General features: G+C 42.2%; 1 protein-coding gene across 1 annotated transcript; it reads right to left on the bottom strand.

Annotated features, from left to right (window-relative positions):
- Positions 1 to 320: 320 nt before the first annotated feature.
- Orc3 (origin recognition complex subunit 3) lies at positions 321 to 8,617 on the bottom strand. The gene is made up of 13 exons (XM_087341074.1): positions 8,426 to 8,617; positions 8,174 to 8,305; positions 7,868 to 7,991; positions 7,496 to 7,662; positions 6,955 to 7,193; positions 6,474 to 6,633; positions 6,199 to 6,312; positions 4,957 to 5,154; positions 4,507 to 4,623; positions 2,997 to 3,308; positions 2,178 to 2,414; positions 1,232 to 1,419; positions 321 to 1,054 (listed from the first exon to the last, which is right to left on the bottom strand). Exons 1-13 carry the CDS (start codon positions 8,450 to 8,452, stop codon positions 949 to 951), a joined length of 2,121 nt encoding a protein of 706 aa, XP_087197200.1. The 5' UTR covers positions 8,453 to 8,617; the 3' UTR covers positions 321 to 948.
- Between the last annotated feature and the right edge of the window lie 9,735 nt (positions 8,618 to 18,352).

The raw sequence follows: 18,352 nt of genomic DNA, 5'->3' as shown, positions 1-18,352 counted from the left end.
ACCTTAACAGAACTTTTTCTGACAAGTGAACTTGTACCATAAACATAAAATAAGTGTGACAAGTAAACAGTGTGATAGGTTCAAGACAAAACAACAAGCACTCTTCTTCAATATCCCAGCATTCACCATCATTTAACACACAATCAGTCACACTTATTCCAGACATTCACGCCAAAAAGAATCAGAGATAATTACACTGGTATTTGAACCCATGGTCCCTTAAACAGAGTCAAGAAAATCTGTTACCTCAACCCAGGACTTAAGTGCACTTGTATAGGAAGAAGGATACAGAGCATCACGCAACAAAGAAATTCTTCATCCAAATTTATACAAACTGTAATACGATTAATTCTCAGATACATTAAAATACCATATAAAAAAGAATTTTCATTCTAAGAATAAATTAAAATGCCCCCTCCATATCACGAAATATGTCAGAGTAGGCCAACAATAAATTATCACAAATTTTGTTTCTGTGTCCTTTGAACTTTGCCCACTTTCTACGTAGATAACGAACATTGAATGTCATGAATACCCCAGTCCGCACTTCGCTGTTGCACCAGCAACATCTCACGAAGTTTGGCTTCTTTTTTTATATCCCACACACCCGTCCCTCTCAAATGAAAGATTAGTGCAGTTAGCTGCGTACATGAAGTGCGGAAGTTATGAAAACTATACATGATTCATTGAAAGGGCACATACATACGACTAATCAATTTTGTTACTCGCAATCACCGCACAAATATCCCACGCGAACATAAAAGTGTCTCTCTATTATTCCTTCAAATATTAGACGTAACCAAGAGCTGTCAGTAACTACTACTACTGTCTACATTCTCTCTGTCACCTTTCCAAGAGATTCCACACGGCATTCCTTCGGCTCAAAAGGCAAAGTTCGATCGCGAAACGAACACGCGCACATGCATCTGGCACGATGCCGAGGACGCGTCATGAGCTTCCCCAGGTCAGTCTTGTCACGTGGTCAGTCTTCTTTTTGGAGGTTTTGATGAAACCAAGGAACTGCAACTCCGCTACTGCTCGTGTGAATCGGGCTCTGATCGCACGTTAAGAAAAATCTGTAGAATCTGTCAATGCCGGTTAATTCGGCAGTAGGCGTGTCGTGAACATCGCACACAGTTAATATCACATAATTTCTGCAGCTGGCAGAATGTTGATAAATACATACAAAATAAAATAAATAAGGTACATAAACACTACTTTCAAAGGATACTGTATCTCTGGGGGCACATCTCTCTGCTCATCCCCGGACTCAGTATGATTCACGATGGCAAGAAAAGATTGCAACCAGTCATACATGTTGATGAGACGTCCACACTCCAGGTGAAGCTTGTACACAATGCAAATGTCAGGCAGCGAAGGAATGATGGAGGACGATCCGTCCAGCTCGCAACACTCACACTAGTCGGTAATAAAACAGAAAACGATGCTGAAGTAACAGTATTTTGCTGAGAACCAAAAACTGTAATAGTCGGTAAAGTGAATCGCTCTAGGAAGGATAACCAGCAAGGTTAGGGATTGCTCTCTCTGCCAGCAAGACCGGACCTCGGTAAAACAAAGGAATGATGTTTTCGATATTCAGCAAATCTGCAGCAACGCCGCTAATGACAGCAGACTGCAGTCACAGGGCTCGGTGCATTAACTCTCAAGGAGAGTACTCTGAAGAGAACTTGACAAAAATTTCATCACTTCAAACAAATCTTTGTTCGCAAATGCATTAATTTTACATTTATTTGTTTAAACTGCATAGTTCCGAATGAAATAGGAACATGATTGCTAACATTTGAGGTTCTCACAGAGACAAGTATAAAGGTCGTCATCTTCTGAGATGCTGTGATATGTAGACTGGTAGATATTAGCCATTTCAGAGAAACCAGCTGCCTACATCATCAGGGTGATGAGTAAACTGTGTGCGGAAACGTCAGGATAGACATCGTTTGCAAAAAACCTGGAAGCGTTAGGGGAGGAAAAAGCTGTGGCCTGGGGGGGGGGGGGGGACCAGGGAGAGCTACGAGGAAACATGAACATCTTGGCTCATGCCCCAGCTGATATTAGTCAACATTATTATTTCATAATTCAAATCAGGAATGTTACAGCCAAGGTAACCTACTACAGTGCAGGAGCTACTTGACAAAATGGGTCTCCACAGATTCACTTGCCTCCAGATAATAGTGAGGATTATTAAGAGCCATATGTATAGCAGCTCTTGGCGTGCCCACGATATGTCTCTTGACACCTGCCAAGTTACTGAAGAAGAGGACTTCATTGAATGGTGTATTTGTTGGTGGAACAAGGAACTGCGGAAACACCGTTCCAGCCAAGTAATCCAGCAGCTTCTTCCTTGTCTCTTCGTAGCCTGACAGCGACTTCGGCTTACGTGACAACTCCAGCAGTTTCTTAACAAATAAACACGCACATCAATTTCAGTTTTTTTACACGCAATTTTATATTTAATTTCTTTGGATGAGACACAACCTATCTTCCCAAATGCCCCACTTTTATATCAGATTTGGGTCTATGGCTAAGAAAACACTTCCTATTTCGCTCTGTACATGTGGAAGAACGTCACTGTGGCTTAAAAGACATTCATAAAATTCAACATTTCTGGTCCCTACCAAGAGCGGAGCTCACAAAATATTCTAAACCACACATGCCAACAGCTACTACCCTTCTTCATGACCAAAATTAATTATTACGAAAACTGTACTTAATATTCACCAGGGAAAAAGAATCACATATGACAAGATGTCCATAAGAAACATTTTACAATTCAATGACAAGATTTTTTCTGAGAAAAACAGTATGTCAAATACAGTCGCAGACTGTGACTTTATTAGGAATGTATTTGTAATCTAAGGCACCTTCTCACCCTTCCCAATTTAATTTCAACACGAACAGCATGAACTTGCATGTCTTTATCATTAGTGAACTACACACATTTTAAAAGATCGTCAATGGTTTTATGAACCTGCAAGTACCTCTTTCAGTTGATACCTGTTGATATTCTTCCCAATGTCAACTTTACTTGGACTTTTCAATGTCTGTTCGGCAGCTTTTATCCCCACACTGACTATCTCGGTGTAATATCTGGACAGTTCCTGATGTATGTCCTTCAGGTGCGAGACTTTCACTGGCAAGTCGCTTGAGACGTTTTGAAGGATGCTGAGAACTTTCTTCAGTTTGTCCAGTAACTCTTCCCGTGACTGGAATCCAAGTAGCTGGAAGCACTCTCTGAATTGGGGTGATTCAGAAACGTCGCAAGAGATGGCGAGGCTGTACACTTCTCGCAGCTGGAAGAAATTTTAAACTTCTGTGATTTTTATGGGTTAGAGGCACAGCAGCCAACAGTCACTGTCAAGGAATAATCTGACTTTTATGGAAACTGCGTGATCACGACCATGTGCACAAGAGCCCACCAAGGATTCTTAATGTGCGCCACACAAATCTAACCAACACCTTCCAACACTATTACCCCATGACACATTTTAATATTATACTCAGCTAGCTCAGGTCTTCCTTTCAGACTATCCAACCAAAGTTTTGTACACAGTTCTAATATCCCCTCTGCATGCTGCATGCTAAGCCCATAAAATCCTCCTTCAACAGATCATCCTAACAACATACGATAAATTGTATAAAGTATTGAGCTGATGAAGATTTCCGTCTTCTGGGTTGTTGCGCTGTCAGGGCCCTGATGACGGAGGCAGTATGACCTCTGAAACGTTGGTTATCATCGACCAGACTACACAGCGCAACAACCCAGAAGACGGAAATCTTCATACTCACTGCTGAGAAAACCTCAAGTCTTACATATTGAGCTGATCATTATGCATTTTCCTCCAGCCTCCTGTTGCTTCCTCTCTCTTAGGTCCAATTATTCTCCTCTGCATTCTGTTTTTAAAAAGCCTCATCTCTTTTCTTCCACTAACATGACAGACCAATATTTTAGAATTTACATTTTAGACAGAAAACAGGAGGGGAAAAACTCTGAACTGCATAGTAAGAAGCGTTACCCAGATCCAATTCTCCTTTATTTCTCTGAGAATATAATTCTGACTTATTACCACCATCCCCAAATATCTGAACTCATTTAACATTTCATAATATACCAGTTTTTACAGCAAGGTGTCATCAGATCCCCACCACGACGAAACATTTTCTGACCCAAGTGTCGAACATCGTAAGACTGAGACTTCGAAGCAAATATTTTTTTATCACTGTGCACAGGACACAGACAAGTTAGCCCACAGGCACAATGACGACGCTCATTTGTATAAGATCGCGGGTTTTCACGGCAGTGGTAATGTGGATTGTGGTCTTTTGGGTTGTGATGCCGTGTGGTCTTGCAGCAGGTTACTGACGTTCCTCCGATGCATCAGTAACTACATACAAGAGTACGTGATGACACTGCAGAACAAACTGAAGGTGCTGAAGATTGATCCTGTTGGGCTAAATTTTATATTCTAATTGCCTTTTTAGCGTACGTACTTGCTTTCCTAGAGGTGACTTTGGGAGCGACGATGTCAAAGTGTGGAGACATCTTAGCAATGTGTGGAAGTTCAGCAAGTACCCATGTAGCTCTGTCATCAGCTTCTCAAGCACCACCTGAAATAACGTACATCTTACGGCCCCCTTCTTCACACAAAGCACGACAGCAGTTTGTAACATATACAAATTACAAACTACAACCAGTTTAATTAAAACTGGTTCTTTTGTTCTTGTGTGAAATGACAAACACGAAAAAAACTAATCTGTGATTTAGAAATATTTTCAGAACACACCCATAATTAACAACCAAAGATGTACAGTAAACAATAACTTAGAAGGATTTTAGGTGAGTTCAAAGATGACCGTCTTCTGCGTTTTAACGATACACACTCTAGTAGAAGTTTGCCAACATTTGAGAAGACAGCCACGTTCAAACACTAAGTTACTCACCCTAAAATGATCATCATCAACAAGCAGAGGTGCCTTCTCTTTCTGAGGCAATTTATCCACATAACGACGAAAAGAGGGCAACTGACGCAGCTTCTCTAGTTGGTCCTCACTTAGAGACTTAATGTTCGGAGCCAACTCGGACACGGAGCAGCACAGAACTTTGTAATCACAGTCGAAGAAATGTTCCATCACGCAGTACTGCAAAAACACAACATTCAAAACAAATCCTGTGAGGAATATAACATTATAATAAATGCTGGTATAATATCTCAAAGCTCCTCCAAATTAAAATATGTTAAATGTGCGTAGACTTCACAAAAGGCATTGGTTCACCAATGGAAAAGGGACGTACAATGTTGTAGGTTGTATTTAATGGGGCTAAGGAAGGCACTCCAGTGGTAGCGGGATTATTGCAATAGAACAGTTATTACCACCAGATTCTGCTGTTTTATTGTTTGGTGATATTCCATAATGATAAAGTTGTTACTGATAAATCCTCTACATATTGGCTGTAACACAAGCAGATAAACATGAAAGAACTAACCCAATTAAATGGCTTTTAAGAAGTGGAATTACGAGGTGCAAATTTCAACCTCCTCTGCCTTCAGCACATGCTGCTGAATGTTATCAATTGACAAATTACCACTTAATAGATCTTACAACAAATTTGTGTGGTTAATTATAAGACAAAACAATGTAATAATCACATAACCTGAAGCAATAATTTGAACACATCTGACACTTTAAGATTATTAAAAGTACAGTAACAAACAAACAGAGCCTACATTGACAAGCTAACTGCCACTCAGCTGGTCAGAAAATTACACATTTCTATAGAATCAGAAGATTCATTTCCGTAAGAAGTGTGAAAGGTACAAAGTACCGGAGTCGAAGACGTTTACCTGAAGCAAAGAGTACGGGACGAGCTGTCAGATGGTATAAACAGTACACAGAAGCACTGGTATCAAAAACAGGCACTTAGAAAAACTAAACACTTACGCTCGTTTGGTAGACATTGTCTTCCTTCCAGATGATGCCTTAGAATAAAGAGGCTGATGTCCAAACAAGGTCAATATATAAGCTGACCATTTTAAATTTCTTATAACTTAAGCAGGCTGTGTAATTAAACATGGATAAGACCAGGCATGCAATGATTTTAACAAATTCCCTTAAATTTCATAGAGGTATGATCCACAACCACAAAAGAGAACTGAAATAGGTTTTTAACTTTAAAACAATCACCTTATAATGTTGAATAAATCCACAGACAGACAAGTCATGAAAAAGGAAAACGTCGATCAGTAACTTGAATGTTTTGTCATCCAACTGGAATGGACACGCGCTAGTCAGAAAAACCTATAAGAAAACCGTGTTTTCATGTATTCTCCTTATTAAAAATGACACACACATTGAAGAATATTCACAGCTACATGCCAGTGTTAGCACACTCAGTAAACGTACAAATTCTAATTTAAAAAAATGGTAGAAACTGTATTAGCAATATTTTCCAAATTTACCTTCTCCAAAACTTTATTAAGGTAAGAGGACGACGGCTGAGAATGGAACACCTCATTTCTGAGTTTCGATGACACATGGTACGGCAGGCTACGATGCAAGGTGCGCACGGCAGTGGCGACCCCAAATACAAACACCAACGGAAGAGACGTGACGTAACAACTGCAAACAGAACGCCTTATACAGACGAGTCGCCAGCCAATCTCTACTTACGACGGCTGGTGCTGAGAATTTAAGCACGTCACAAGGCACTACTAACAGTCGCCAATGAGCCAGACTATTTTTTTATTCATCTCAAGTACCTGTTCTTGTTTGTAGCCATTATTCTTGCCTATCCTCACTAAAATTTCTAGTTCAAAGAATTTTCAGAACTAGAGTTCAGTTACGCATACGAAAAAGAACCTATCCATAACAAGAAAACTATCACAATATCAGCAGCGTCTGGGACTCCTGTCGAGCAATATATCGTGTTCTGAACTGTACCTGGCTATGAGGATGAAGTCCTGTAATATTTGTGGCAAGAAGCCTTCCACATTAGGAATTATGACAACAAGAACAGACTCCTTATCCACCTGCAAATCTGGCTTAATTCTTAACTTCTTTCTTGGAGACATCCTTAGCCTTTTAGATGTTATCTGCTCCTTGTACCAAGCTGATAAGGTTAGAAAGTTACACTGATTCTTCTTCAAACGATCCTTCACTACATCCTCCAAGTCATCATCCTACCAACAAAGTAAAGGAAGAACTTCATCAGAACACTCACATAAGAATTGGGAACATCCTGAGAAAAGGTGAAGAAGTTGAAGAACATGTGAATATATGAGATTCGGGGTTTTCAAGATAGTGAAGATGTTAGCTGTGCTTTTCTGGATTATAATGCAACATGTAGGTGGTTACAGCTTCTACCCAGAATATGGAAGTCACATGTTTCCCCAAGATGTCTATAACAGTGTTACAATGTACTAGACCACACACAACTAACATCTTCACCACCATCAGAACTTCAAGCGCCATATTAACTCACACTATGAAACCTGTTGTAATTCATTAATTGCAGAACCATGTGCTCGATGGTAGAGCGAACTGTCGTGCAGTGACGAGCCTGCAGAGTGGCTACGTACGGTGTCACTTTATCGTGCAACTGACTCGACAATGCTGCAAAGAGGGCATCATGATCTGGCAAGTTCACACCTAATAACAGAAGCACAGATCATACAGTGCTTGAGGAGTGCACTTAAATATGTGTAACACACATATGCTCCTAAAAATGCTTAATATTAACATGAGGCAAACATGGATACAGTTTACTTGTATATGGAATATATGAAAACATTCAAATTGCACCAAAACTACTTTAAATTAGGGTTTTTAAAACATATGATAACAGTAACAGTACCTGTAAGTAATGTTGCAGATGGTATTTCATTTCTCCCTTTGTTTGAGGCTTTGTTCTTATGACATTTCTGAATATAATAAACTAAGTTCTCTAAAATCTCCGAAAACACTTCTTCCTGTAGGGACTGAAAAATTAAACAGCAGCATTAATTGTTGCTATGTAACATATAATATACAAGGGCAAGAGAAAATTAATTCTTAATTTACACATACATAACCCAAAACGTACGTTGGGCATACCATCATGTAAATCTTTATCACTTCTGACAGTGGTAAAACAAGCCTTATCTTCGCTGATTTACATTACCTCTAATTTCACTTCAATAGATGACCATACTCTCTTATATGCTTTATACCACAGCTGCCTGTCTGTAGTCAGAATAAACTGCTTCTTAGGTGTATTTTTGTTGCGATTGTGTGGCTTGTGAACAAAACAGCCCTAGAAGTTACAAACAATCTATTAAAATACCTATACAGTTTGGGTCTAAAGAAATTGGAGAAACGAAAGCACACATTGTACTGATATGCAAGTCTTGGAGCATGAAATTCTTGTGGTTACCTTGGAAACTGATACTGTATGAGCCATACTATTTTATTTTGCTCGACGACGTTACTAACACAACAACACAAACGAATAACAAGCTTAGTAATTCTGCTGAAGTTTAATAAAATTACACCAACAAACCCCTTCGCAAAGGCGCGCAAAACGCAAATCGCGCTTCAGTTGTTCATAAAGTAGGTAACATGACGAGCAGAAATTTTACTCTCCTTCCAGTCGTACCAATCAATTCGTTTGGCAAGTATTCACCAGATGGCACGAGAAGTTCAATACATTATATTTTAATCCCAGACAAGAATAGATTGTCATAAATGAAATGTAATACTGAGAGAGGAAATATACGATTATAACCCTATCGAAATTCTGTTTCATACATGTATCACTGCCACAAATCCACGTATTAGATGTTAACAAATCCTACTGCAAAATTTTGAAAACATTATCAATGTTCAATGCAGATAAAACTTCAATGCTGAAACTATCAACAATTTAAATTTAGAAGGAAAGGACGTGTAGTACGCATGAGGAAAAGTTAAATGTTTACAAAATTTTAGTCGGGAAACCGAAAGGGAAAATACCACTTCGGAGGTGTGGGCACATCATATCTTAAATAAATCTGTGAGATTTCAGGTTATCACGGCCTTTTGGAATAGAAGTTGACCGACGTTTCAGTGATAGTACTGCTTCTATAACCAGAACGATGGTTTAAGAGCGTGGACTGGCATAAGATGGGGATCCTTTGTAAGTGGTTGTAATTTAAACATGGTTATGAGCCTTCAGGATCCAAAGAATACAAGGCGAGAAATTTCGTGACTAGCTGGGCGACTATTAGGTTCTCAAGAATGAGTATGCTTTATGAATTTACTTAGTAGGTCGCCAATACCAAAGTGTATCGACTTTCACCGAGTAATTTCGGAGGCGAAACACCTGTACACGCTGACGGATGGACACAAAAACTTTCTTTGAACGGAAGCCGGGTTAGCGCCAAGTAAGACGCACTGTGCACCCCTGCTTGAAGAAGACGCATCGCAGTGAATGGCCACCCCTGGAGGCATGAGCCGGTTGCAGCTATAAAGCAATCAAGACGAAGTGCTACACGTGTTGGATCTATCCGGTGGGCTACACCCTGCAACCACCAGATGTCAGATGTCAGATGTCAGATTGCAGCGCGGAACTTAAGCTGCGGGCATATTTGTCATTAACGCGTCAGCGCGGAGTTTGCACTTGGTATTCAGACGACTTCTAAAGTAAAACAGACTTTAGAACGAGACCAGGCGGATCTGAAGCCCCTAAATTAGGACCGATGGAGCGGTGATTAGCAGCGGAACACGGAATAACTCGTACAAAAACACTTCGCCTACGAATTTTACTTTAAGTCACCAGAGACTGAACCCGGATTTCCTTGGTATAAAGCCAGCGTCTAACCGCCTGAGCTATGGCAAAGACTCTGTCAGGCCCTAAGCTGCACGCATGGAACATTACGAACCTCTGGCTTTCCCCACTCAAATCTAGTTCCATAAAATATCGCGATTTGCCTAGCGTTTTATAGATTCTAACAGGAGCAATGTAGACATTCCTCATTAACATATCGGCAATGGTAAGGAACTCAACATAAAACTCGTCCAAGACTTCCACAAATGGCCCCAGATTTTGTTAGAAATTCCGTGGTTCTAAGATCTTTCACGATTTCTCTAACTCTGCGACATTCAACTGTTGTTTAAATTTTATCGTTACCGAGAACCCCTCGAGGATCGGAGAGTTAACATCAAAAATTATTTTCCGCGTAGTGTTTTGTGCCGTGTTAATGAACGACTGTCAGCTTCTCAAGAAGGACTCGGCTCCACGGAGTTAGTTCTGGCTGTTGGCTGCTGTCTTGATTACGACTGAGATTCTGTGCCTGGAATTTAGTCAAGAGTGCTGAACGTTTCCTGATTGTGGCGTGCCTTAAGACAGGGCACAGCCTTTCTACGTCCATCATTCACTTCATTCAGCCCATCGGTCACTTAATTAGTCGATCATCCAACAGCAGAATAAATGCTATGCTCTGATCTTACTGGAACCGGAAATGGAAAATTTTCAAATGATTTCCCAACGAAAATACTGTACGCAATTCTTTTAACACCCAAATAAGTCACATGTCCACTGCGTACGCATTTCGCTCGTTTGTTTAACTACGCAAAAGATACGAGGTCCTGGGTGACCTGAATGCATCAGAAAATTGGGACCCTAGGCAAAACCTGCTCTTGTTTAAATCAGTTTCCTAGACAACAACAAATCCCCTTCTCCTTCGTCCGTGTTCCAGCGGTGACTTCTCATTTAGCACTCGGCTCCTTCACCTTACCTCATGCCTAATTAGACGCCTTGTTCTAATGTTAACGATAATTAACAGGAGCCGAGTTCACGGTGGCAACTGGTGATTCACAGGAAACACATCATCATGGCCGTTGTAGAGCCACCATTTTGAATTGTGAAATGCACTACGTAAATGTATCACGTGTGTAATGATTAAAATACGTAACGGGAGTAATTTTAGATACCTTGTTGACGTGTTCGACATTTCAGGTAAGTTCCATGGTAAAACAAGGTCACATGCATACGAATTTCTTGCTGGAAATGAATGGGAGAACAAGACATTTTTATAACAGTCGAAATTTCAGGAAATGCCCTACACCGAGGACCTCAAATCTGTCGTGTGTCCACAGATCAAATTGGTCAGACGTTATAAACTCAAATGGAAGAACAGGTCCATGTTGTGCCTGGTCACAGATTAGCAACTGCAAGCAGAATTATATTCCAAACACAAATTTGGTAAAGGTAATGGCGCATCTGTCGCCCTGAACATCGACTGAACCAACTTACGAATTCTGATTAAACTTCGCACGTACGTCATGCCACTAAATGCCACGACGCCATTGCCAACCATCAGTGATACCAACCTGGTGGCTGGAAATGACCCAGGGGCCATTTAATTTAGAGTCTTGCAAATTTGTGTGGGGAAAAGACCTTAAAAACGTAAAATTTTTGTTGAGATAATTTGTTCATAGAGCAGAAAGGTGGGTTTGAAAAATGAGAAGGTTATTTAATCCTCAATTATATGGCGAGAATTATTGGAAAAGTTGACAAATTCCGAGGAACATTTTCCAAGTTAACAATTACTGACATGGCGACGGTATGAAGCTCTGACGTTGTATTTATGTAAGCAAAAATTATAGATCTAAACAAACTATTCACGAAACCACTAACAATTAATTCGCAGTGGGTCTTAGTGGTCTGAACATGTAGAAAGAAAGACAGACGAATGAGTTTATCGTAATCCCTAATGCAAGTTCCCGTCTCTTATATTAAATTATATTACACATTACAGTCTGTTTTATTTTCGAAATATTGTCACCCCCAAGCCCACAGAATTACAAATACCAGCATTTCCAAAAAAAAAAAAAACATAGTCAGACTGTCCCCATCTCCAGGGCTTGAAAACGATTATGTCTATCCACAAATACACATACCGTTACAACCCAGAAGACGCACGTCTCAGAAAGAACGAAGCTCATGTAAATAACATTTAAGAATTCGGTCCGTACCGCAAAGAAAACACAACTCTTCACCATTACGAAGATCAATTGGTTAACCCTTTGAAGTCAAAGCTCGTCTAAATATTACGTATTTAAGAATTCCGTCCGTACCTCGAAGAAAACACTACACTTCACCATTACGAAGATCAATTGGTTAACGCTGTTTAAGGAAATAATCGCTGTTTAAAATGTGAATCTCTAATTAGATAATCAAATAAAACACAAAGGACTAAATACAAAGAAAAATCCATTACGTACGGTCCATTTTGAAAAGATATATAAAATTCGATTTCAGTTTTACGTGAATTATGGACGCTCGATCGATATGAACCGCCATTAATAAAGTGGCTGGACGACCTTTAGCGCAGACCCTCGGGAAAATTGCTCACAAGACAACAGAAGTCGACTCCTCCGGGTTGTGACGCCTGGGAACCTCGCATCTCAGTCAGCTAGGCCTGCGCTAGAAATGACGCACTCACCCTAAGGGACGCAGCCCCTCCCAACCACTGGTTCTGGTCGACTCCATCTGGAATCGAACTCCGGACACCCAGACTGTACCGAGCTCTCGAGGTTTTCTGAAACAAGAATCAGAGATGAGATCAGGTTCTCAGGGCGACAAGTATGAAGACGACTGTCTTCTGGAATGTCGCCCTGATGATGGAAGCAGTAAACTCCTCTGAAACATCCCAGAAGACGGCCGTCTTAAAAAGTAAGAGAAATCGTGACGTTGATTGGTGTTATTTGCTTGTGACATCTTTGAACAAAGTGATTAAAATGAACACAGTTTTTGGAGAGGTTGGTACAAATGTTTTGCTGTGGAATCAAGTGAGCGGGGCTCTGAAAACACTCGTACTGAAGGCGTAGGTAGTCTTCCTTCTGCTCAAAACTTCCACAGAAAAAAAGACTTAACGAAATAAAAATTATTTTAATCCCCAAGAGGCGAAAAATCCACCACGACTCACCTACCGCCTTTAGCTAAAACATTTTCATGTGGTGATTAATGAATTAATTATAGTGCGACGTTAATTATTAGGACGGCGATACCTGAAAGGCAGCGATGAGCTGGGCATGTAGCAAGTAAGTCGGAGACAGGGAATGCACAGAGAATTTTGATGAGCAAACCTTCTGGAAAACGAACTCTTGGGAGAATGGTATTATGCAAATCAATTGGCGCAGTGGCCGATTTTGGAACGGCATCCAATCAGTCCGGCAGTACCTTTTTTTGTTCAGAGTGATCAATGGCTTTCTTAACTAACTGCATGAACCGGAGTCTTCGAAAAGCTAGCAGTCGCTCAGCTGATCGACAAATCCTCGGCTGCAGCGCCGAATGCGATGGGACTGCCGATTCCTAGTGTTGTCTGTCAGTCCCTGCCAGCACCGCTCGCAATAAACGCTGCCTACACACCACACGGCTCTCGGTGTTGTCAGAATCAATTAGCACGGTCAGACTCAAGGCTGCGAGCGGACACTTGCTATGCCTGTGATCAGCTGCACGCTCGGCTCATCAGCTCAGCACTGAGTTGTACATCGGACCCTTTGTCCATCACGGGAGCGAACCCAGGCCTCCGCTGCGAGAAGCCTGCGACTAACCGGCAAGGCGACAGAAACGGACAAGACTTGGCTTCAGTGGCGGGGCACGTAGCTCGCACGGGACACAACCTGAAGGGCGAAGGTCGCGTATCAGGACGAGTCTCTTGTGAACGTGGTAATGAACCTTCGATGCCCGCAAAAGACGGGGAACTTCTTCACTAGCTGAGCGACTATTAGCTTCTCAACAGAGGTTTGTCCGTGGAACGAGTCAATTATGCGCGCTCTTACAGGCTACAAGATAATTCTAAAAGCTGTGTTCTTCAACACTCTGACAGGCGTGAATATCTGAAGGCAAGAGACTTTAAGCAGCACCCCTTCTTAAGGGCGCCTTCTAATGGCAGTTCAGATACGCCGTAGTTCGGACGGAGAGACAGAAGAGTGAATCGCGTAGGCTGTGGCTATCAGAGATCAGTTTAAAAACGGAACATGTCGATAAAATGTCTCTGCATTTGCGCCCACTGGCCGGAAATTAGGTATTTGTCCGCTGAAGACGAACTCACTCACGACTACGACTTTACTTTTGGTACAGCGCAAAATTCATAGCGCGGAAAACAGCATCTAACATTTGAATCTCACTTACGAGTGCCGGTCCTTCCCGGTGTCACAAAGTTTCGTCAGACAAATTCTTATTAAGCGAAACCTCTGTTAATATATACTCAGAAATCATAAACTGTTTGTGAGTTACAAATTAAATAATTCATCTGCCGTCGTCTTTAAAGAAAACCCAGCGAGGGAGAGGGTAAAGTAGGCCACGGTCGCTTCTGTTCACAGTCTCTCAACTTCGACGTTTCGGGGAGGTATAACCTTGGCGGCTGAGAAAGCCTCGTCAAATGAAGGGAGCGACGACGTTTTCGCCTATTTCATGTTTTTTCGGTCCGTTCCGGGCGACAACGTCCATTAACCTGATTTTTCTTTCTTTCCGAATTCTGTAGACGTGGACCGGGACGTTTGGGGCGAGCGGGCGGTGTCTTTATGACGCATCTGTACGCAATAAAGGCGTTATATTGATTGTCCATGATCAGGGCCCCATTCATGTGGGAGGTCCCAGGTAAGCAGAGTGAGTGATGCTTTTTTAAAACTGGAATCTCGACGTGTCGGCATTCTTTCTAAAAGGATAAAAAGAGGAGTCGTGTCCATAAAGATAGCGGTGAAAGAGAGAAGGGGAAAGTTTTAGTGTTTTATGGCACACACTCAGTGCACGGGAAGGGTACAGCACACACACACACAGCGGCCATAAAGAACGGATTGCATTGCTGCAAGTTGGTAGCGACGCGATTTCTTATGGCATCAAATGGTTTCACGGCGCTACTGATGACACGCCACTGGTGTACAGAATGCAACGATCTGGCTGATCGAGGTTCGCGGCACGGCTGATTCGACAACTTTACAAGATGTCTCGAAACACAGCCCTGTCTTGTAAACGTCTACCAGACCACACGGCGCTACAAGCCACAAGACAGTCTCCTTCATAACTAAATCATATCTGACTATTCAGTGTCGCCGAGGCGATTACCCCCCGCCCCGAAGTCCCTTACATTACACTCAATGACACCTCCGACACAATCCTTTACGCTTTATTAAAGCCTTTTGAAGTTAAAGCCGGTTTAAGTCCTATTTAAGAATTCAGTCCGTACCGCGAAGAAAACACCGCACTTCACCATTACGAAGATCAACTGGTTAACGCTGTTTAAGGAAATAATCGCTGTTTACACTGAGAATCATAGTTCGTCTGATTAATATTTAAGAATTCAGTCCGTACCGCGAAGAAAACACAACACTTCACCATTACAAAGATCAAGTGGTTAACGCTGTTTAAGGAAATAATCGCTGTTTACACTGAGAATCATAGTTCGTCTCATTAATATTAAAGAATTCAGTCCGTACCGCGAAGAAAACACTACACTTCACCATTACAAGGATCGACTGGTTAACGCTGTTTAAGGAAATAATCGCTGTTTACACTGAGAATCATAGTTCGTCTGATTAATATTAAAGAATTCAGACCGTACCGCGAAGAAAACACTACACTTCACCATTACGAAGATCAACTGGTTGACGCTGTTTAACGAAATAATCGCTGTTTATTCTGAGAATCGTACGAAACCCACATAAATACAAAATGAAATCTTACTGAATGTTAAATTAGGTGGTAAGTACACTTACCACAGGGCTTTAAAAGAGCTACATATCCCTCCGGAGCGGCGGACGAACATTCTTTGAAATGCTCTCCACTTCTCAGCACGCACAGCCCTGGTGTACCACCATCAACTTCCTTTGCCTTGTATTTCCAGCGCAATCACGACTCTCAAATTTAACATAAATAACGTCAGTAATGCCATCTGACCTTTGACCTCGGTTAATCAGGTGTTCCCCGAGGTTGGGAACGTTCCTAAAAAGTAACCAGAAGACGAGGCAGGAGGAGGCCTCTGAGGTTTGAGGAACTCAAGGCGGTGGATGTGCGGACCGTGGCTTTTTTCACGTAAAATATACACCCCAGAGCGTCTGAATAAAAGCACGAGAACTGAGAAATGCACACAAATATTTCGCTGGAGAACATGAACAGAAGAGTCCGCTTAGGATACAACGACATAGATGGGATGATATTAAAATGCATCCCAAAGAAATAATTTGGGGGGGGGCGGTGTGGCTCTAAACTCGATTCATGGATAGGAACCGGTGGTGGGCTGTTGTGAACACGGTAATGAACATTCAGATTCTGCAAAGTCCTGGGATGCTTTTCACCAGCTCACGAATAACTTGAAGTTCAGACAGGACAGTTTTTACTGATTGGAAACAAAACAACTACACTGACACAGCCGACAATACTCGGCGGTGTCAACGACGCAATTCTGCGCTGCTTTATTCCCTTGAATGGGGGATCAGCCCATCGCAGGGCATCTACTACCAAGAAGGGACGACTTCCGTGGACATCAGCGGCCCTTGGTCCTACGCAAATCCACAGATCGATCTAAAGACGAGAGCATTTGCGTCTCAGGGCCCCGTCTTCCAGGACGCTGTCGTGAGCACGTAACGGGGTCCCGGGGCGCTCGAACCTCGACTGACAATGCTCGAAGACTACTTTCAGAGGTGAGTTTTGAACGTCTTGTCGGACGTGACGCTGACTCCCAGCGGAGCCCAGTAAATTATGAACCCATTACATAAACCGTTTAATGCAAAACATTCGACATAAACAAATTAAATGATTGTTTCGTCTCTTTCTGAACGGGAAGTGCGAGAAGTTGCGAGTGAGTGTTAATGAACCGCCATCAATACGTCAGCTATCAAAAAGGAGACGCAGATCGAACACAGTCACATAAATCACGCACAACTGAAGCCACACGTGCGGAAACAAAGTGTGGGCCGCGAGTCGGACACGACCCGCAACGCTGGATGCAGTGTGCAGGGGCAAGACAAGAAATGCGTACCGAATTTTGGTAAAGGCATCTTCGGACTCGCCGTCGACAGGACCCGAAACCTCACACGGGCGCAAGTCTCGAACCCAGCTCAAACATACCACATAATCAAGTGATATCCACGGAGGGGGTGTCTGAGAATCCAACCCGGGTCGTCTAGCCCTCAGCCTACTCACTACACGCCACTTTCTGACCGAAAATCAATTTAGCACAGCCGTAAATGCTGATGGTGGCCACTAATTTAAGTGTTACGAAACAGAATGTGAAAGGCCACTTCTAAATCAGGCCGCAGCTTCCAGGATGGAGTGTGTCTGACGACAAAGCGACGAACGCTGGATAAACGGACGATGTAACAGAATTTATTTTCTTACAAAGGCGTAACCCGGTCAGTACTGAGGCTGGACGACCAGGGATCGACTCCCCGGTCAACCATCACTCGATTTTCGAAGGGCAAGTCACGTCTCAACATGCTGAGCTAGTAACAGCCTCGTATGAAGTCGCTGTCGTCATGGCAACCAGCAGACCACAGAAACTTGGTTGTCAAAAGCACGTGATCGCGTTGGCCCCAGACGAGGACCGCGGGTTCACAGTCTTTGCCATCTGATGGGGAGAATTTACGAGGGCAGAACAACACTTGCGGATCGCTGTGATTTAGAATTAAAAGTGGCTCTCAACCAGAGAGTCGATCCTCGTATTAAAACTTTTGGTTAGATCCACGAGGGTTGAAATTCAACGGCCAATTCAAAAACACATTTTAATGTGCGGTTTAAATTTGTGTTTCCCTTCGAGGGGGAGATTATTTCTTTATTTTATTTTGGTCTATGCGTGCCTACGAATTTAAACACTTCCTCGGCCCTACGCCCTCATTGACAGTCTCGTGGGAGACGAATGCAATCCAGGCTATAAAAAACAAATTATTTAAAATCCTTTTGATATAAAAATCCTCCCATCCCTCCCGTGCGTGCTACGTGTTCCGCCTATCCATCTTTCTTAATTTGACACCGGTAGATCCGGGAGGGTGGTACTGCATGTCAACGTTTCGGAGGAATAAATCGCCTCCATCTTCACTGTCCTGAAAAATCTAAAAAACTTGAAAGTAAAATTTTTTAATATTTTAATTCTTATATAGATATTTGTTGGAGAACGTAACTTTGTGTTCGTTACGTTTTTTTAAAAAAAGGGACAGGTCAGCCAGAAATTGAAAATTGAAACTTCTGGGCCGATTATCGCCTCCCCCCCACCCCAATTCGTGATGAGTGGAAGGGTGTGTCCTACCCACCAATGAGCGAGCGCGATGGTCTCACAGGCAACCAATGACGCGTCCGATGGGCGGGGTTTGTGGCGGAACCGAG

This window comes from Zootermopsis nevadensis, unplaced genomic scaffold, assembly GCF_977971745.1.
Source record: "Zootermopsis nevadensis isolate Lab colony 2312 unplaced genomic scaffold, Znev_1.0 Znev_ptg000061l, whole genome shotgun sequence".
NCBI classification, from domain to species: Eukaryota; Metazoa; Arthropoda; class Insecta; order Blattodea; family Termopsidae; genus Zootermopsis; species Zootermopsis nevadensis.
The sequence above is the reverse complement of the archived record's forward strand: the minus strand, read 5'-3'. Positions and strand labels throughout refer to the sequence as shown.

Bases quoted from the DNA above. Each gene is read 5' to 3' on its own strand.
- Orc3 (XM_087341074.1), bottom strand. From the start codon at position 8,452: ATGGCTCATACAGTATCAGTTTCCAAG. The intron at 7,992-8,173 runs GTAATGTAAATC...TTAATTTTTCAG, and splicing joins CTATTGAAGTGAAATTAGAG to TCCCTACAGGAAGAAGTGTT. The intron at 1,420-2,177 runs GCAAGTGAATCT...ATTACCGACTAG, and splicing joins ATCCTCACTATTATCTGGAG to TGTGAGTGTTGCGAGCTGGA.